This window comes from Cynocephalus volans, chromosome 1, assembly GCF_027409185.1.
Source record: "Cynocephalus volans isolate mCynVol1 chromosome 1, mCynVol1.pri, whole genome shotgun sequence".
Lineage (NCBI taxonomy): Eukaryota > Metazoa > Chordata > Mammalia > Dermoptera > Cynocephalidae > Cynocephalus > Cynocephalus volans.
Window position 1 is genome coordinate 68,269,540 of NC_084460.1, and position 22,354 is coordinate 68,291,893.

General features: G+C 37.3%; 1 protein-coding gene across 1 annotated transcript in view; it reads right to left on the minus strand.

Annotated features, from left to right (window-relative positions):
- CSMD1 (CUB and Sushi multiple domains 1) overlaps positions 1-22,354 on the minus strand; it is a 1,614,989-nt gene that overhangs the window by 758,721 nt on the left and 833,914 nt on the right. The window contains exon 6 of the mRNA XM_063099815.1: positions 16,127-16,239. Coding sequence (XP_062955885.1) covers positions 16,127-16,239 — 113 coding nt within the window. The remainder of the gene's footprint in view (positions 1-16,126; positions 16,240-22,354) is intronic.

Consider the following 22,354-nt stretch of genomic DNA (forward strand, 5'->3'; position numbering starts at 1 on the left):
TTTTAATTTCTGGAGACAAATGAAAATGAAAACAACACACCAAATCTATGGGATAGAGGAAAAGCAGTTCCAAGGTAAGTTTATACCAATAAATACCTACATCAAAACAGAAAGATTTCCTAAAACCTCGGAAAGATTCCAAGCAAAAAACTTAACGTTATAACTCGAGGAGCTGGAAAGACAAGAACAAACCAATCCTAAAATCAGTAGGAGAGAAATAACAAAGATCAGAGCAAAAACATGTGAATTAGGAATTTTAAAAAAATACAAAAGATTGATGAAACAAAGAGTTGATTGTTTGAAAACAAGCAAAATTGATAAAACTTTAGCTAGACTAAGGAAGAAAAAGAGAGAAGACAAAAATAAATAAAATAAGAAATGGAAAAAGAGATATTACAACCAATACCACAGATGTACAGAGGATCATAAGAGACTATTACTACCAACTATATGCAAACAAACTGGAAAATCTAGAAGAAATGGATAAATTCCTGGACACACACAACTTACTAAAGCTGAATCATGAAGAACTAGAAAACCTAAACAGACCAATAATGAGTAATGACATTGAAGCAGTATAAAAAATCTTACAACGAAAATCCCAGAACCAGATGGCTTCACTGCTGAATTCTACCAAACATCTAAAGAAGAACTAATGTCAATTCTTCTCAAACGCTTCCAAAAAATTGAAGCAGAGGGAATATTTCCAAACTCATTCTACAAAGCCAGCATTACCCTCATACCCAATCTGGAAAAAGACAACAACAAGAAGAAAACTACAAACCAATACCCCTAATGAACACTGATGCAAAGATCATCAAAAAGATACTAGCAAACAGAATCCAACAACACATTAAAAAGATCATACATCATGATCAAGTGGGAATCATCCCAGTGATGTAAAAATGGTTCAATATATGCAAATTTAACATGATCCATCACAACAACAGAAAGAAGGGGCAAAAAGACATGATCATTTCAATAGACACAGATAAAATATTTGATAAAAATCCAACATTCCTTCATGATTAAAACACTCAACAGATTAGATATGGAAGGAATGTACCTCAACACAATAAAGGCCACATATGACAAACCCACAATCAATATCACACTGAATAGACAAAAAATGGAGGCTTTTCCTTTAAGATCTGGAACAGAACAAGGATGTTCACTTCCCTTACTCTTATTTGACACAGCACTGAAGCTCTAGCCAGTGTCATAAGGCAAGAGAAAGCAAGAAAGGGCACTCAAATCAGAAAGGAGGAAGTCAAACTGTCTGTAGTTGCAGTTGGCATGATCATATACATAGAAAACCCTAAGACTCTGCCCCAAAATTACTAGAACTAATAAATGAATTCAATATAGTGGCAGAATGCAAAATCAACACACAAAAATTGATAGCTTTCCTATATACCAGTAACATGAAAGCCAAAGAAAAAATACAGTAATCCCATTCACAATAGTTAACCGCCCACCGCCAAAAGAAATACCTAGGAGTAAATTTAACCAAGGAGGTGAAAAACCTCTACAATAATAACTATAAACATTGATAAAAAAAAAAAAAAAAAAACACTGAAAAGGACACAAATAAATGGAAAGATATGTTCATGGGTGGGAAGAATTAACATCATCCAAATGTCCATATTACCCAAAGCAATCCACACATTCAATGCAATCCCTATCAAAATACCAATGATGTTCTTCAGAGAAATAGAAAAAACAATCTTAAAATTTGTATGGAACCACAAAAGACCCTGTAGAGCTAAAGCAATCTTAAACAAAAAGAACAAAGTTGGAGGCATCACGCTGACTTCAAAATATAGTATAAAGCTATAGTAACCAAAACAACATGGTATTAGCATAAAAACAGACAAATTGACCAGTCAAATAGAGATCCCTGAAATAAAACCACACATTTACAGCCAAATTATCTTCAACAAAGGTGCTAAAACTATACTAGGGTAAGTTTTACCTTACCCTTGTTGAAGGTAAGCCTCTTCAACAAATGGTGCTGGGAAAACTGAACATCCAGTTCTGAAGAACATTGAAACTAGGCCCCTGTCTCTCACCATGCACAAAAATCAACTCAGAATGGACCAAAGACCTAAATTTGAGATCTGAAACTATGAGAAGAAAAGAGGGGAAAAGCTACAGGAAATGGGAGTGGGCAGCACTGTTTTGAAGGAGAACATAAAGACACAGGCAACTAAAGCAAAAGTCCATAAATGGGACTACATCAGACTGAAAAGCTTCTGCACAGTTAGGGACACTGTCAACAAAGTGAAGACACAGCCTACAGAATGGGAGAAAATTCTTACAAACTACACATCAGACAAGGGGCTAATATCCAGAATATATAAGGAACTTAAACAACTCAACAGCCAAAAACCAAATAATACAATTAAAAAATGGGCAAAGGACCTGAACAGACATTTCTTAAAAGAAGGCATACAAATGGTCAACAAGAACATGAAAAAATGCTCAACATCACTAATCATCATGGAAATGCAAATTAAAAACACAATGAGACATCATCTCACTCCAGTTAGAATGGCTATTATCAACAAGACAAAAACAAAAAAATAAAATTAAAAAAACAAAAAACAAAAAACCCACAAATGCTGGTGAGGATGCAGAGAAAAAAGAACTATATTGCTGGTGAGAGTGTAAATTGGTACAGCCACTGTGGAAAACAGTAAGGAGGTTCCTCAGAGAACTAAAAATAGATCTACCTTATGACCAAGCCATTCCACTACTGGGTATAAACCCAAAGGAAATGAAATCAATATATCAAAAAAATACCTACACTCCCATGTTCATTGCAACACTATTCACAATAGCCAAGAGTGGGGAATCAACCTAAACGCTCATCAGTGGATTAATGGATTAAAAGCTATGGTATACATAGACAATAGAATACTACTCAGCTATAAAAATAATGATATCCTATCACTTGCAGCAATATGCATGGAACTGGAAACCATCATGTTAAGTGAAGAAAGTTAGGTTCAGAAAGATAAATACTTTATGATATCATTCATATGTAGAATCTAAAAGAAAAAATTTTTTAAAAGTGGTTCTCATAGGAGTAGACAGTAGAAGAATAATGGTTACCAGAGGCTGGGGCAGAGGAGGGTAGAGAACAAAGTGGAGGTAATGGCTACAAAACTGTGCTTTCTACCCCTAAGTGAATCATTGTGCAGTATATGCATGCACTGAAACAACACACTGTACCCTGCAAATATGTACAAACAAATGTTAAAATATTTTGAATTCAAAAATTTTATTATTGTTGGTTGGCACTACTTTGAAGGTAAAATAAACCTTTAATGACTTGGTTAAGATAGCAGCATGAGGTGCCTATGGCTATTAGTGTCCCCTAAGATGTTCCAAGCCTCCACTTCTTGCTTCTGCCAGTCATGAAGACAAAACTGCATCTATGCTGCTCACTTACACTCAGAGTCATCCCTGGGGTCTACGATCTCCTGAGAAGCTTGCAGAGGATCAAAGAGGGAAAGAGAAATGCTCCTGATTTAAAGGGACCCAACTTTTTCCCTGTGAAGAGTTAGTTTTGAATGTCTAAGTGTGCTGTGACTCTAACTAAGTGTGTTATGAAAATATAGTGTGTCATGTATAGAGACAGTAAGTTGCAGATGGGAGTGGGGAGGGACACTGAGGCAGCACAAACATGAGGCTTTGGTGACTCTACATCACACTCATCTTGTTGAGAAGAAACAGCCATGATACAGAACACACAACTCACCAAAGCAGGACAATCCATGCCACCATGAAAACATACTGATCAAACTTCTTCTCACTTGGTCCCCACAATATTCCTATAAGACAGCTGCGGTAGTTCCATTAATAGATGGATAAACAGATGTTTAAAGAAGCTAAGAGACCTGCTCAGTGTCACAAAGGTCTTCAGACTCCAAATGCCAAGTCTCCCCCAGTGCCATGCTACCATTTTCATTAATGCAGAGTATTGTATCCCTTTCATGTGGTTTTTCTTTGCTCAGGCATTGAACTGAACTAATATCCATTCAATAAACATGAAGTGAACACTGCCTCTGTGAAGATCGCTTTGCTGGGTGCTGGAAGTAACAAAGAACTTGCTTCTGCTCTAAATATAAAAAAGATAATTTACTGTCCACACATATAACTACATTGACAGGAATAGTGTGGTATTCAAATGGTGTAAGAACACGTAAGTGTTATGGGAGGATTAATGCATGAGTGATGGACACTGACTTGGGAGACTGTAGGATGTTCCTTCAAAGAAAAAGAATTGGAAGAAACACGCTGCAGCAGTGTTGAAAGGGCTGGGGGTGGTTAGTAAATGTTCACGTCACAGTGAGTGTTTTATAGATCAGTGACATGGTATGTTTGAAATGCAAATTAAAAAATGAGTTTGGAAAGGAGATTGGAGACACGTCACTGAATGTTTGGTGTCCATTCTGTGTGTTGTACATAATGGCAGCTACAGCGATTTCTGGGCAGGGATATGGCACAACCAGATTTGGATCCCAGGTTTATGAGGTTTTATGACATGAGAAGATTTAACAAAGAAGTCTTTTCAACTTTTTGGAGGCAAAAGAAACAAACAATAAAATAGAGCCAAAGAAAGTTACAACTGGGCTAAGAAATGAAGTCAGTGACTTACAAACATAAGCTCACATAACTATTCTAGAGACTTAGTACGTATTTTTTTAGAAAGAAGAACATACATATTTGTTTTACAGAATTTTCTCTAGAACTTAAAATTACGTGCAATAAATGCTAGCTACGTATAGCACTCATGGATATTTTCATGGGTGATGTTTAAAAATATACAGATGCTCCTCGACTTACGATGGGGTTATATCCTGATAAACTGAAAATACTGTAAGTTGAAAATGCATTTAACACACCAAACCTACCGAACAGCACGGCTTAGCCTAGCCCACCTTAAAAATACTCAGAACACTTGCATTAGCCTACAGTGGGCAATATCATCTAACATAAAGCCTATTTTATAATTGTTGAATGTCTCATGTAATTTGTTGAATACTGTACTGAAAGTGAAAAACAGAATGGTTGTGTAGGTACTGAAAGTACGATTTCTACTGTGTGTATCACTTTTATACCATTGTAAAGTCGACAAGTCTTTAAGTCAGGGACCATCTTATTGAGCACAATAGCTGGGCAGGTCTGAAGCTGGCTACTGTTCCATTGCTTACATCTTTAAGGGATTTAGTGGGGACACATTTGAGACATTCTGTAGGGGTCCCCCATGTGGCCAGTGGGGGTGGGTTACTCAGGGTTCTCTGAGCAGTGGCTGTTTATCATGTGATGCAAATAGTTTAAAATTTTAACAAAAGATATGGACATTCAAGCTGAATTGTGGCCCTGGGTATACATTTCGAAAAAGCAATTTCAACACAAATTTCAAAATATCTATAGGAAAGTGTGCTTAACACTACTATTTCTGTGTTATATTTCTTGGGTTAGTGGGTTGTACACAATTGTACATTCGTACACAAAAGTTAACCATGGGTCTCCCATGGATGGAAACACACAGCCTTTCCTATAGTGAAGCAATGGTAGCCAACGCTGCGGAGAAACTAGCTGGAATCTCGTGAGCCTTTAGAAACCGCCACACAGACTGAATTTACTAGAAGGAAGGAGCCCTCCGAGACACTTCTTGGATATTGTTGTGATAAAGACAGGACTTTCAAATGAGTGACTAAATGGAAACTTGAAATAATCTGAAGGAGTTTGAGGGAATCAGATTCTGCATGAGTACAACAATAAACTTGCCCACAATCTAATAACCACATCTTTCAGTGGTTACCACACTTATCCTCCTGCTACACTTTGCTGCTAAACCCTTTTACAACTCACATCTGGATTTCTTCTGAGCGTTCCACTTATATGTTGAGGCATTTGTATCGTCATCCATAAGGGGCATGAAGCTCCAGCTAAGTGAGGCAGCCACTGGGAAAATGAAGTCACCTGCCTCATCCTGGGCTACTCATCACCTGAAGCAGCACCTTCCCTGCTCAGTCGGAGTAAACTGACCCCAATAATGAAGAGAGGAGGCAGTGCAGCTCATGCATTTGAAGCCTTACTGGTTTTCTCACAGCTGTGATTGAGCTCAGTTTCCCTGCAGCTCTGCGTAGGTAACCCCTCCAGGTGAGCCATAGCTATCGCTGTTTACTGACCTAGCGGCGGCAGCAAGAAAGGAGAGTAAAGGCCAGACTTGGATTACTAGCTTCTCAAAGGAAATGCTGACAGCTTTGGTTGACAGCCTCTAATATGTGCAGTGTGCACTGTAATGATTTAAATTCCAAAGCACCCGCTACCCACAAGAGGTGAATACAAACATTTACCAAGTAAACACCGTCTGCTGATTTGGCTGATTGTGCTGCTTGCACGAGAGAGCGGGAGAACATGAAGAATGAGTATAGTTAAGGGTTGATAGACTGAAAGCCTGAATAATTTCTGCCTTAACATCGCATAAATATAAATTGCAGAAAGACAGTTTGCCAAAGGAATAATAACTCTCCTAAGCTTTTACATTCTTCAGTCCTAAGAACTTAACATCTACCTGATGTAGCCAAATATTAATCTATTTTAAATAGCTGTGATTTACTGAATAACATTGTTGGCTCTCAAACCTCCAATGTTAACCACATTTAGAAGTCTGGAGAAAGGGAGGTTTTAATTTAAGTGGTTTTATATATAATGATAAAAATTTGCTGTGCATTAATATTTCAAACAAAACTTTTGAGTAAATCAATAGATGAAAATGCACTGACTTAAATCGAAAGTCTGGCACCAACTCAGAAGTTTATTCACTCCATGAATCTGCCTCTAGGTGAGGATTTCCACCATTAATTTAAAATCTCTAATGAACAGTATTGCATAGGTTTCTTAAAAAATATATTCTCTTGCTTCAATATTAGTAAAAAGTTACCCCCAATGTTCAGTTAGAGTAATTACTACTGAAATTTAAGAACCTTCTCTTTGTCCTATTTTTAGTAGATGCCAAAATGCTGTTGTGAATAAATTTTTAACTGTATGTTTTGTTTATATACTGAGACAACAACAGCAAAAAATCGTACCTGTTTTTATACTCTTTTACAAAGGTAGATATGGTGGGTCTAAAAAGTAGTCGTTGCACAGCCATCCCGAGATTACACGGAGCAGTAGGTAAGGATTTCTGGCAAAGGGTAGTTTCAACAAAGACGAGAACTAAAGATTGATGTCACCTGAGCCCTGTAGGCAGGTGGAGGGTGGGTGGCAGGTGGGCAGTATTGTTCCGGTTAATCACACCCAGCTCAGGTGTGCCCTCAACCTTGTACAACAGAAAGCATGATTTGCTAACACTGTGACATGTTCAATATCTTGTGGTGGAGAAAATAACCAAGATTAGAGAGAAGGATGTAAAAAACAGAAGGATCATTTATTAATTTACTGCAAATGCCATACCTCATCCAGGAAACAGATAATAGTTTATGGAATTTATAAAATGGCATTCTCTGCATAACAGCTGAATGACACATTCAGAATGTAGATCAGATATCTTCCCTCTTTCATTCTGATTTTCTGAAGCTTTGGCTTGTTCTTAAAAAGAATGCAACCCACTGCTGCCAGCCTCCCCACAGGGCCCGCAGGATCCCCCCGACGGGTCTCTCTCACCCACCACACTTGCATCTTCCTTGTGTGTGTCCAGGGTTCCTCCTGCACCATGGCCTCAGCACGGCTTTTTTCTCTGCCCGCTTAGCTCTTTTTCCTGCCCTTCACAGGCCATTGGGATCGCAGCTCCAGTGATGCTCCCTCAGAGAGTTTTTCCTGACCATCCTATCTAACGCCCCTCCACTTCTGGGATGTCCATGAGAGAGAAGGGCCTTTCCTTTGTCTCTGTCATCCACGACTGTAGATAGAGTTACCAGCGCACAGTGGACGCGCTGCTGGTGTTTGTTCAATGTGCTAATTAACACAATCTTCCTCCACGCATTCCCGAGGGGAAGCTGGATTACAGTCAGCCCTTCCTGCTGAGCCTGGGAATCCGTGCCATCAGGAGCCGCTTCAAGCCATGCATCGCTCTCCTGTCTAGCACCTGGTCCACTGGACTCCAAGACATGCTGTCATTACTGACTATAGGTTCCTCCTTTTCCAAGGTTCTGCCTCTGCCACCAAACACATGTACACACTCCTGATGGACATTCTTTCTTAAATATGTCAATGCATTAAATTTGATTATGGCTAAGCCTTGGATTGAAGGACATTTAATCCCTATAGGGCAGGGCAAATTTACATATCTCAGAAGGATTTTTTTCTGTTCTTTAAATACGACTACCCAGGGACAGTCATTGTTCTTATGTTTGAATTCTTGGACTGCTCTACCACACAACTCCTCCTTCAGGGACCCTCCTCTCCCCTTTCTTCTCCATTTCCCCAGACACTAGCTGTGAGCTAAGAGAGGGGAATCTGCAAGCAGCACTTGCAATAAAAACTGTGTGTGGGCCTGTTTCCTTTCCCTCGAACACTACAATGATCCTTACTGTTGACTTCTGATAACAGCCAAGTATTTAAGGACAACATACAGATCCTACCCAGACACAGCTCACCCTTTCCCAGCTAGATTTCTTTCTGCTCATTCTGTCCATCACGCTCCCCACCCCAATGGTGAAGTGTCCTGTTTTCAGTTGCCTGAGCAGGCCTTTGTGCATCAGGACTCGGGCTCTGCTTAATCTCCTCTCTCTACCCAGAGCCCTTTTCCTCTTTCCCTGCCCAGCTACTCTGATGCACTCCGGGCATTCTCTTCTCCAACAAACCTTCTTCAACAGCCCTGCTGCTCCCTTGGAAGTTGGTTGCATCTTTCTGATTCTATAGCATTTTTTGCATAACTTTGCTCCTCGTATGAACTGGGTGATTTACGTGTCTTTCTGTCTTTTTCACTACATTCCAAAGGCAAGAACAGGTCTGGCTCCCCACTTTCTAGCACAGTACAGGGCACTTTGTAGATGTTCAACAAGGGGCCTGAAGAGAATTCTAAACGACTTGAGGTAGTGAATGACTCTTGTACTTGGACACCGAAATAAGGTAAACCAAAAGGAGCAGAAAGGGTCCTAAAAGAAGCAGCATTTGAGGGGGAAAAGTTCACTCCAAGAATTTCCAGGAAGTTTATAAAAGTAGTAAAACCTACTAAGCACTCACTGGATTTTTTACACTAACTCTGTGAGACTGACAGGCAGGAAGGCACAGGATCCTCTCTATGCTGAGATTGTAAGACTGAGATTATGGGATATGAGGGAATTCCATTCTGGGCACTGTGCTAGATGCTTCACAGGTATTATCTCTTTAATGTACACCTCTGTCTCCAGGCAACCATTAGTATCATTTCCATTTTACAGAACAGGAAACTGAGGCCTAGATATGACTGAGATGGGACTTAAATCCAGGACCAAGTGCCTCTAGTTATCCATTCATCCCTAATCCTCATTATTTTTTTTTGCCATCCGGGGAAAGCTGTAACAGTGGAACAAGCGGCAGGATTAGCAGTGTGGACAGCACACTCTCACAGTGGCTTTCTCAGTGCTCAGTGTGTCCATGCACATGCACACGAGCTCATGCCAGGGCAGCCTGCAGACATGTCATGGGAGCCAGCCCTCAGCTACCTTGAAGCATTTCCCTCCTTTATTTTCCTCACCTTCCTCTTCAGAATTGTTTGTACATTTATTTAACTTCTCTTCAGCTCTGCCTTCTAGATACTCATATATATTCTATTCTTCAGTTCCTCGTGTTCTAAATTTATTACTTCTGCCAACTACCTCCAGTCATTATTACAACACCCATTTCCCCAGTGGCCTCTTAGTTTTCTGCCTGGATTAGACCAATCTGAGAAATTAAAGTTCTGACTAAACTATAACTATATTAAAGTGTTGCTCCTTTCAATGGGATTTCTATTTCACAAAAGTAAATCACTACCCCTTAAAGAAAGATTTTCTGATTGGAAATAGCGGGAGCAGTACAGCAGGCAGTGGAGAAAACAGAGTTGGAAAGTATGACATTGAACAGAGAGGACAGAGGCTTGAATTCATGCCCTGGTTCTGCCATTTACAAGCAGTGTGATGTTGGCTATGGCTCTAAATACCTCCCTTTCCTGGTATGTAAGATGAAACTTCTTTCAATTTTGACATGCAATAACACCATGACATCCAATAGGGATTCTCTAGGTACTTTTGTATGACCCCATTTACAAGAAAATTCTAAAGAATTTGTCATTATTTTGAAAAGAGATTGCTTTGATTTCTTTTGATGATATGTTTTTATTGAAGTAAAATATATATACATTAAAGTATTCTTTTTTACTAAAGGATATCCATGTAAATATGTAGTTTTGCAGATTCCTGAATTTCATATAAGTGGACCATACAAGGTATGTATTTTTGTGTCTGGTTCCTTCCACTTTGAAATTATGTCAATGACATTTATCCATGTTGTTGCATGTACAGGCAGTTGGTCTTCATTTTTGTGTAGTATTCCATTGTGTAAATACAAACAGCTCCTTTATTTGTTCTACTGTTGATGAACACTTAGGTGATCTCCAGGGTTTGGCACTGGTGACTACATCTTCTGTGTGTATTCTTCACACGTCCTCTTCTGCACATCTGATCTCATCTGTTGGGTTCATACCTGGAATGGAATTGCTGTGTCTAGAGAATGATCATATTCAGTTTGACGATAAAACAATTTTCAAAAGAGGTTGTACCAGTTCAGACTTCTGCCAGTGCTGTAAAAGAATAGTCATTTTTAAGTTCTTTTATCTGTTAAAATTTGGAATATCAAACTGTTTGTTTTGGTGACTTTCGGCTGGGAAGGTACTGACCATGAGAAAGGATTCTCGATGTATGGCGGATCTCGCACTTCAGGGTGCTCAGCAATTCTCTTGCCACACTTTATTTTCATTTTATTAACATCCACAATAACTCTGTGAGGCGGACAGGGTAGAAGAGGGGCTGGCTAATTGTAAGTACTTAATGAAAAAATTGAGTCCACATGTCAGCGTTTTAACACATAGATGGGCATCTTTTTCAAAATATTAAAAGTACCAGAGTCGGCACTTTGCAAGAATCTTTTCTTCTGAGAGAAGTTAAAGTAGATATTTAGAAAAAGTGGTTCTGTGTTTCTGATTTAAATGAATTTATATTTATTAAAAACTATTTTTCTTGTGAAGGTTTAGTCGTTTTAATATTTACTCTTATAAGAAGTTATGAGATTACATTTCACTAATTTATTTTGATTGAATAAATGCTTTAGAAATGGATCTACCTAATAATTCTCCTTAGTAGAAGAGAGTGATGGTGCTCACTACCATGAAAACTAGCAGCAGTGCCACTTAGAGGGTCTTCACTAGTTCTGCAGAGCAATGGTCCCTGAGGCCTTTAGAGAAGTATGAACACTTGATTTTGCATTTCTTCAACAAATATTAATTGAACACCTTCTAGGTCGTAGATGATGGTCCTTACTATTTTGCAGAGTCACTGTTCTGAAGAAAGAGACAGGCACATGTATGGGCACTAGAGTCCTGGTTTGTTACCTCTTCTGTAGAGTTCTGGCAGCTGTATCTCAGGTTGCAGAAAATGAGAGCATTAGAGAATGGGGAATAGATTCAATTTATCCAGAATTAGAATTAATGTGGAAACCAGTTTTCAATTACCCAAGATACATTTTTAACAAGATGAAAGTCTTCATTTTGTATAAAGTTCTTCATTTTAAATAAACAGGAAAATCAATAGGTATACAGAACTATAACCTAAAAAGCAAGCTAATTATTTGTGTCAACAGAAGCTTTAAAGCCACGGTCAGGTTTTCTCTTGATTTATGAGACACAGTGTTTTGTATATAAATTGGAATTTTATTACAAACACTTTCTTTCAAAATGATTTATCAGTCACAGAAATCAATAGGAATTTCATTTTGTGAAAATTGTATTTTTATAAATAGCCAGGTAAACATATGTAAAACTGGAGCTCCATACTTATATAGCTATCTAGTAGTGAAGAGGCCCGCATGGTTCAAGATTAATATATTTTTAAAAAATTCATCTTGTAGACCACAAAAAATTTCTAGATGATGGATTAGGCTAACAAGGCACTTTAATTATTATTAATGATGGAGTCAACACATAAAGAATGGGCTCAATTATCTGCTGATTTAAAGAAATAATGTGTCCTATATAAATCTATCATTCAGGAAGAGCCCAATATGTACAGAAGATATTGTAAATATCTCAAGTGATTTTCATCGCATTCGCCACTTCTTTTGTTCACAATGCTATTTTGAAAGTGAATGTATTTTAGAAGTAGCAACTATAGAATAGCAGTTTTACTTGTCAGTCAGCCTCACTACTGCTTTTGGAACGACTTGATTACATGACTGAAGAGGTAGGTGAAAGCCAATAGAGAAAATGAAAGAGAATAAAGAATTTGAAGATGAAAGTTAAAAACATAATGAAAGAGATGAAAGAATATTTGACGGTGGTGGTTGTTTATTTGACCAAGAAAAGCACCAAGTTAAAAAGAATGTATTCTTTGCTTTTAGAAGTCATAAAATTCTACCTAGACATCATACTCTTGAATAACAAAGCAGTTTCTCATTGAGAAATATCACCAGAGGGCTACACTAGCAGTTTAGGAGTCACAAAGGATTTTCATAGGAATTCCAAATGATTTGCAATCATCTTTACTTCAAGTAACACAGATGGATTTTTTATGATCGAAAGAGTAACCATAAATGATAAATGTGACTGCAATAATGTTAAAAAGGTACTAAGCATAGAAATGTTTTTTTTTAATTGTCTTCTGCAAAAAAAAAAATACTCAGTTTATTTGACAGAATATTTGCAAAGATTAAAAAAATAGTATCTAGTAAACACCATGAAATGATCACTACTATTATTATTGTTGTCTTACTGGTTTTCTAGAATGTTAATTGGCTATGCTTTTCTTCTCTGCAATTGATTTGGGGATAACAAAAATGAGTGTTTCTTCTTTGATGTGTGTAGTTGGAATAAAAGTGAAATACATATTGGAGGTTCCTGGTACGCAATCTGGTTACAGAAAAAATGGAAATTTAGATGAAAAACTTGTTTTCTCTATATAACAGAACGTTTCCCATTTGCCCCCAGAATGCATAAACTTGAGGCCTCCTATTTGCAAGGTCAGGACAGCATCACGCAGAGAGATGGTTATCTGCATGGCTCTTATGGGACTCCAAGAGGGTCCCATGTCATCCTAAGCTATTGCTTTGTTTCCTGCTTCTGGTGCCCTTGGGCTTGTTCTACAACTAGCAACAGCAACCACCTTGTGGCCTCCATTCATTGGTGATAGTTCTACCCTTTGAAATCAGAAAAATAAATGTAACACCTTCCTGCGTAACATTTCTCAAGCTCCTTCAAAGCTTCCTCGTGTCCTCTTTTGACTGTTTCTTGTCATCATCCTGATTGCTCTGTTTGTTCATTTTTTTTCTTAAAAAGTTGATGTCCAGTACTGAACTCAACTTTCTACAGATGGTTCCTGGATGTGACCTTAGGTGTGATGCCCCCTGTTAAATGAGGCCTGTGTGCCAACGAAAATAAGCAGGTTCATCGCACCATATTGTCTTGGAGCTGAACTTCAACATCAGCCAGAAAAAGTTTCTAGAATATTACTGTGAAGCCAGTTTTACCCCACGTTATGTTTTTGCACCATTTTACCTCTTTGGACTTAGGTGAAAAATTTTCTATTCACCTCTCTCTATATAATTAAAGTATTATGTAATTTATATATGATTCACACATAATTAAATTATATACAATTAAAGAGTATATATACTTTATATATATGATTAAAGTGTATATACACTTTATATATACTTTAAAAAGTATAAATGTAATTAAGTACATTTAATTAAGTAAGTTTAATTTTGCTTATACAGAAAGCATATATACACTAATTATATTAGTGTACATATACATACTTTAATTATACTAATTTTAATAATATTATTTAAATATATACTTTAATTATATATATTTTAATTGTACTTTAGTCATATATAATATTTTAATTATATAATTTCATATACATATTAACTTTTAAAATCAGTGGCTGGTATGTCTAAACTACAACAATTTTCTGCTAATCAGTATGTTTCTTATATCTATCAGTGTTGAGCATCTTTGAATTTGATATTCCTATTTCAATCTTTTTTCCAATCACAGAAATGCCAAGTGCATTGATCAGGTTTCAGGGACAATAAGAAATTTTTCTCTACTTAAATTATGAAGGCTCTTGAAGATGACCAATCAACACTTTAGAGAAAACTCTAAAAATCTCCCTAATTAATTATGTGATCAGTCCGTTGCATTCTAAATGTTGGCATATGGTTACATTAAATCCATATATGTGGATTAGTGAGCAGAAAACTCAGACCGACTTTCTGAGCAAACCGCAGGGCGTATTCCTTACCCCCACCCAACCTGTCCCCATGTGACCCCAGCTCCCACCAGCAATGTGTTTTTTCCACACTTATTCTACCATGACTACAGTTAGAGGACACAGCCTTACAAGATAAAGCCAGATAAAGGCAGGTATGGAAAAGAAAAAGATTGCTCTTGCTTAGGTCCCAGATTAGGTGAAAACACACTGGTTTCACTCCCAGCAAACCTCTGGACAATATATTTGCAACCAAAGGGGATAAAGATAAAAACTTTCTGGCAACATCAAAAGAAACAGTGAGCTGAACAATGCTCCTCTTAAGGAATATTTTGGTAAAACAAATTTGCCCCCTGATTCTAAGTCAGGCAAGTTTTTGGTAAATTCAAACACCCCAGGAACTGGATGGCCAGTAAAAACTGCTCACATGAATGTGCGTTCCTCAGCTCCATCTGTATTTCAATCCCTGCAAATTATTTTATTTCTCTACTTGTTTTCCAAAAAGAAACAATGAAGATATTATGGACTTTAAAATGTGTAAGATGTGAGACATTCAAGGTAATTTGTTGAAAAATTACTAAAATCTCCTGTGGGAGCAGCAATTGTTTTTCTGTTTGTTTGTTTGTTTTGTTTTTTGCATTCTGCCTTTCATGAGAGTTATTTACAAACTACAAACTGTCTTTCTGACCTATTGCTTTCTGCTTTCTGGAGCAAAAGGGTTGTTATGATTTCTCCATTTGGGGTCCAGACCTACATGTGTCATGTGTTGAAGGAATGCTGCCTTAATTGAACTGATATTCTCCTTGTCTTGATTTGGGGGAAGCTTGAGAAGTGTGCTTGGAAAGGCATATTATTTTCGAGTGAAGGCATAATATTTTTATTTGCAAATGCAGCGGAATAGTTTTCGGTAGACTGATTAATATATTGAGCCTTTTTCTGCTGTATTATTAAAGATTATTAAATACTAATAGACTGATTAATATATTGAATCTTCTTTTGCTGTATTAATAAAGATTACTAAATAAATATAGGAAATGATACAGTATTTTTCAGGTAAAAAAACTAGAAATTAGATATGAAGAGAAAGTTTCAGAATCAAACTACATGCTAATGTCTACAGATTCTGTTTTGCTCAGCTACAAAAAAATCTAGCATTTTTTTTTCAAGGTTCATCATATGGAGATTACTAAATTAAGTAGCAGGATTTATGTAGTGTGAAGATATTTTAGGACTAAAAGTGATATTAATATGATTCAGTGCATTTTCATGCAACCTACATACTATACCACTATTAGCATGTGAACAAGGACACTAACCAGACCACTTTGGGTGTTCACAGACAGGTGCCTGTAACTAAAGTTAATGCTGGTAGGTATTTATTGATTGAAACTTAGCAAGTGTTCCAGCAAAACAAAAAATACACTGCATATTGTCACAGTAACAAAGCTTTACTAATAAGTTGCCAGTTGCTACCTATATAATTTCCAAAGTTAATTGCTCATAGAAGAGAGAGAAGGCATTTTCAAACTTATTTATATCTCTTATTCCATATATAGAAAGATCCTAAATTTTCAGGGTTAGAAAGGACTAGAATATCTTCTGCTGTTTTTGTTTTTTTCTCTCTTTTTTTCCTTCCTTATAAGATGGAACATTCTTACCTTGAAACTGAGCATTGAATCCCTTGCGACGGTGGTTGCTGTCAGATGTGAAATGGAGTCGTAACCAGTTCTTGCTACTGATAACAGGAGAGGGAAGGTTCATACCAGTTAACCTGGAAAACAGAAAGAGGAAAAAAATCTCCCTTGTAAAACAACAGAGCAAATGTTCTATATCAAACCCGCTTTAAAATTGAATTACTGACATTCTTCATTTTGAAATGCTTAAAACAGAGGCCATTTATTTAGTTCAACCTTAGAATGATTTGTATAATTTTATCTTTGACCAAATATAAATGGTATATGTATCCTTGATGGAATGAAGGCTTTCAAAAGTACTCGACCTTTTGATTTTTCTTCATTAATGATGGATATATGAGAAGATATTCTTTTGATCCCTTATTTTGTTTCATCAGGACCTCGATCACAATGAATCATAAAGAGGAAAAGAAACAGGCAAATGGTAAAATTCTGCCATTATCTATTTGGACACTTAGCAATTCTACTTAACCTGAAGTAGACTCAGACAAACTGTTTATCATGCTGGGGAGCATGCCATATTTCCAGCATCCCATCTTCAGAATTCACAACCTGGGCCTTTCCTAACAAGGAAAAGAAGAGTAGCTTTTATCAAATTGATGACAAGAACTGTCAGAGAGATTTGAAACGTAATAAAATTATGTTTTAGTAAGTAGTACATTAACCTTTCATAAATATAATACAATCAATCTCTGATTAAGCTGTTTAAAATATCCAGTCCACTTTACAATGTGTAGTTTAGTTGTCAGGAAAAGTTGTGTATTTTACCTCTTACTATTGAAAATGTCATTACCAAGGAGAAAAAGCCTTCACAGATAATAAAGCTCTCATCTGGTAGAAGTACAAGGGACATATTCAGTTTTGGCCAGTGGCATAGGTATCACTGGATTGGGTTACTTCAGACCTATGAATCTGTGCTGGTTCTACCTTGTATGAGCTGAGGCACCACAGTTGGGTCTTGTTTTATGAACCTTAGTTTTCCTGTCTGTAAACTGGATGTGAAACTATGTACATGATGTAGAGAACATGTAAATGTACCTAAAGCACATTTTCCATGTGACTTATGTGTGGTTATGCATTGTATGAATTATTTTGCATCTCAGTTGCCAAAACTGTTTTCAAAATGATGCTTATTAGTGTAGATGATCTGTAATTGTTTAACCAATTCACTCTTAGCCAAAAGCTGAGAAACTGTGGTGCTCTTTGTGGTCTGGCCTGTAGGCATCATAGCTATTTGGTCAAGCTGGGTATCTCTTTTCTATACACAGGATTTGTTAGGAACAGGTTGGCAGTGCAGATCATTTCCCTACTTATTCTACCACCTGGAGGAAAAGCAGCATTGAATAAAATATGTAGGCAAGCTTTCTGATGCCAGGGTGCTTAATTTCAACTCTCAGGTTTAAAAATGTGCAGTATCCATTTAAAGCTGAAAGCCAAACCTTGACTGTAACCAATTGCAACAGTGTTTATGTCACTGTTTGAAATGATCTCCTGTAAGAGGAAATACACTACTCAGATTTGCCTATTTGCTGGGATTTATGTAAGACCGACTGGTGAATTGGACACGGCTGACTCCAAGAAACATTTAATGACTTTTTTTTCATGATGAGATTATGTCACAATTTCCATAGGTCACATACCTCTCTGCTTAATATTGAAAATGTCCAAGTAAAAGTAAATTCTGGATTCAAAAACCCACAGTTTTTTCAGCTCACCTATATTTACTTCCTGATATTTTTATAGCTGAAATTCATGTTTACTTTGTTGTTGTTTTAGAAATATGTATTTTCTCAATTAGATTATTTTATAATGGTTCTGATCTCAAAAACTAGGCAGAATTGCATTTTACTTATATACCAACATTAATAATGCTCATAAAATATCCCCTTTTCACCCCTACCTATAGCCAACTCTACTGTTTTCTCCATTTATATTTCCACATATCTACCCACAAAAATGTCAGTTTTGTGTTAGCCAACAAACTTTTTCCCTAAAGGTATAAGTATTAAGTATTTTAGGCTTTAGAAGTCACATAGTCTCTGTTGTCACCATTCAACTTTGCTGTCATATTCAAAAGCAGCCATAGAATGGGTGTGGTTATGTTCCAATAACGCTTTACTTATGGGCACTGAAATTTGAATTTCATAAAATTTTTCTATTTTACAAGATATTATTCTTTTTGAAAAAAATTTTTTCAACCACTTAGAACTGTAAAAACCATTCTTAGCTTATGATCAGATTCGGCCTGTGGGGGATAGTTTGCTGACCCCTGCTTTGGTGTATATGAGGCAATTGTAAAAATACTGAGCAGGAAGATAATCAGAGGATGTATATCAACCCAGTGTAACTAAAATTTCAAAAACACATAATCTCTGCACAAATTCCTTTTATACAGAGTCAAGGCTGAGGGCTTTGTAACAATTATATAATTCATTTTCTGTGGTTGGAGCCAAGGCAAACAAATGAGTTACACTCCAAAGTGGATTTGTGTGCATGAATCTCTTGATTTGGCCTTGTGAGTTAAATGAATATTCACATCATTTTTCAGAGGGAGAAGGAGGTTGTTCTATATGAGATCAATCCTTAGAATTGTGAGTTATTCTACCACCTTCCACAGGGCTGGGGGCTAACCTTTCAGCTGTCATTCAACACGAAGTTTATGCTCTAAAGCCAAATGTTCCTTTATTACAAATGTATTTTTAAAAAGTTGATTACTATATAAACAAGTAGATGATATTGTGAATTTATTAAGAACTTGGATCTTTCAGATAAGATTTAGAGGTGAAGAACTCAACTGAACTCCTCTGTGGTAGGCAGAATAATGGCCACCAAAGAGGTCCATGTCCTTAAAAAAGCCTGATCCTCGGGAACAGAACATGCTCCCTCCCAGGGCACAAGGGGCTTTGCAGAAGTGATGCAGTTGCAGAACTGGGACTGGAGAGATTATACTGGATTATTGGGTGGGTCTAAGGTAATTGAAAAGATCCTTACAGTGGAAGAGAGGGGCAGAAGAGGATGGTGATAAGTAGATGAACCTTTGGAAGAAGGTCAGAGAGACATGTTTAGGACCCCACCCACTGTCACTGAGGTGGAAGATGCAGACAGCCTTCAGGAGCTGGAAAAGCAAATAAATGGCTTCCCCCTTATAGCCTCCAAAAAAGAACCCAGCTTGCCAACACCTTGATTTTATTCCACTGAGACCTATGTCAAATTTCTAACCTATATAGAACTATAAGGTAATATATATGTGTTGTTTAAGCCATCAGATTTGTGTTAATTTCTGAAGGCAGCAATAGAAAGCAAATACCTTGTTAAGGCATGTACACATTAATATGTACAGTTTTTTATATGTCAGCCATACCTCAATAAAGTGGCCTAAAATACAAAACTAGACAACCTTTTAATAAGTATATTCTATTTTTCATTCTAGAATAGTTCTGAAGGAAAGGAAATATGGGAGAACATTTTATCACTCTGGATCTATTAGTAATCTTATAGAATCAGTGCAGTTTAAACCCTTTCTGTAATTACCAGTGACTGAACATCTACCATTGTTAAAGTGAGATCTCCTCAAAGTCCTCTGCAGTTATTTGCCGTATTTCTTTTAAATTTGCTGGATTTGGTTTGTAAGTGAAGAGTTTGGGAAGTGAGAGAGAGATTGTGGGGCAAATAGTGGAAAAGTGACATAAATAGTAAGTAGAAGTTGCAAAGCAGGAACATTTTAAAGAGAAAAGAAGAAATGATGGGAGGTACCAACAAATGTCTTTGTGTATGAGTTCCCAATACATTGGCAATTTTCTATATTAACATATAGAAACAAAGCACAATTCCCTGCTGAAATCACGGGCTGGCGACTGACTCAAGGATACTGTGCTTAAAAACCAAGAGGGTGAACTGTGAGGAAACGAGCCCCTCAGAGCAACAGGCACAGAAAGGGTCTTCCTGAGGGAATGTTCGGCCACTTTTATTTCTGGGTTGTCTCAAACTATGTCAGGAAACCCATAAAGCTGTTCGGTGAGAATATTGGGCAGTCTCTTTAGGTATGGCTACAGGAATTGGTAGTTCCCACTCCCTGCCCCCCAGCCCCTGGAATGCCAAATTAAGCTATTTAAACAATTGGCAAATTCATTCTTTCAAATTCTTTCAAAGGATTCAGTAAGGCTTTGCTTCTGTTAAGAGTATAAATGAAAAATGAATGCGAAACCTGGAATACAGAAAGTTCGGACCACCTCTTGTGGGCTGGAACAGAGCAGACCGGTTCATTCTACTCACTCCACATATTTTTACCATAAGGTTTAGAATTCCATTTATGATACACTTATTGCTTATCTTTTCCTGGGGCCTTTGTCAGCCTCACTTTTCTCGCATGTGGTGTAAGGAGTTGATCGTGTCATTCTTCCAACATTGCAGCACCTTTATCTGTGACTCACACATTTTATTTACGTAACTAGAAAAATGAAGAGTTGGCTTATTGAGATAATTTCCTGAAATGCACTTGCAAGTGCTAAAGGTTTTTGAAATTGCTTTGTTTGAGTACATCTCCAATTTTAAGCCAGATTTCTTGTCTTTACAAAATCACCGTAGAAATTGCTGGGGGCTCCTCTGTAGTTCAACCTCTTTAACTATGATGACTAAGAAGCCGGAAAGCATTAGTACTATCAAGGCAGACTTTAAGTGATCCTTACTCCCTGAGGAGACTAAAGAATTGAATAAATGTATTACTTCTTTGAAGAGACTGATTGCTCGTCGATTTGGCGAGAAAGTCATAGAGGAGACGCGCTATTTTTTCCTGTGCTCCTGATGCACTCGAGATGTACTGTGGTGTTTCATTTATCTCTGTTTTGTCAAAATTAAATAGAATAATCTGATCAAACAGAGAGTTCCTGAAATGTCATGTTTCTAATTGGGTGTTATTCACATTACAAATGAAATCAACTCTCTCACAAACACGGATTGAGTTTATACTTCCTTTCCAGGCCTTATTTTGGACATTGAGAAAAGTGACAATGGAACTAAGAGTTTCTTATCTTGCAAGAAACAGGAAAAGCAATGAGAAGAAGAGCTATGTAAGTGTGTGTGTGCACATAAAAACACACATGTACAGACATATATGTATACATATGTATATATACACATACTTACATACATATAAACTTAATCCAAAAGGTTGTATACATACATAATACTATCTGGGAAAAACAACAAAAAACACATAAACACCAGAAATCACCCATGGCATATTTAGAGGCACACCACAAAAGACTTCTCTGTTGGAAAGTTACGATTAGATCTGTCAAAGGTCTTCTCTGTCCTGGACAACAGTATTTCTCCCTCGGCCCCCTCTTTTCTCAATGCACTTTCTGAGGCTTCGTCATGAATTCACACCAATATCTACACTCGTTTCTCTTGGTAACTTTCTTCACTCTTATAACTTTAGCCATCATTGTTAGCTTTCTGTATGTGTTCTTGCATATTCTATATATTTTGCAAAAGTAATTTCTAGACTTTTTGAGCTCACCTCCCTCCCTCCAGCATGGCACACCCATCTTCCCAGCCTCACCAGTGCACATAGCCCCCTCCCCTGTTCTCTGCACTCAAATACACATGATTCTGTTCTGTCCCCCGTTTAAAGCCCCACGTTCCTTCCTTGCTTAGATCTTTCCACATGCTGCTCCCTCAGCTGGAGATTAGCAGAACCACCTACCTGCCACCCAAGTCCTCTTCATGTGCCTAGTAACTCCTGGTCCTCTCACACATTTCATTTTGTGTGTTGTATTCTCAGGGAAATCTGACCTGATCTTCAAGATGAGGTTGTTCCTCCTTGGTTATGTGCCCTTATGGCACCCTGAACTTATTCTCTGAAGACATTTCCAAAATAGTGTTAACTGTGTTTATGTGTGTAATTGTCTGTCTGATGGTAGTCTTTCCTGTGAGACCTGAAGTCGTCTCCTGAAGTCATCTCCACTGTCTCTCTAGCATTCAGCAAGGTAGACATACAGTAGGTGCTCATTATATGTGGGATAAATACATGGAATAGGTAAATTAAACACATTTACATAGCCCTACCCAGGTCCCAAATCACAAAGTAAAAATTACTCTATAAAACCTTTTATGTTATGGTGTCAGGCCTGGGTTTGGTTGTGGCTAAACAATGTCATTGTTGGATAAATCATACACTTTACAGCATTGAAG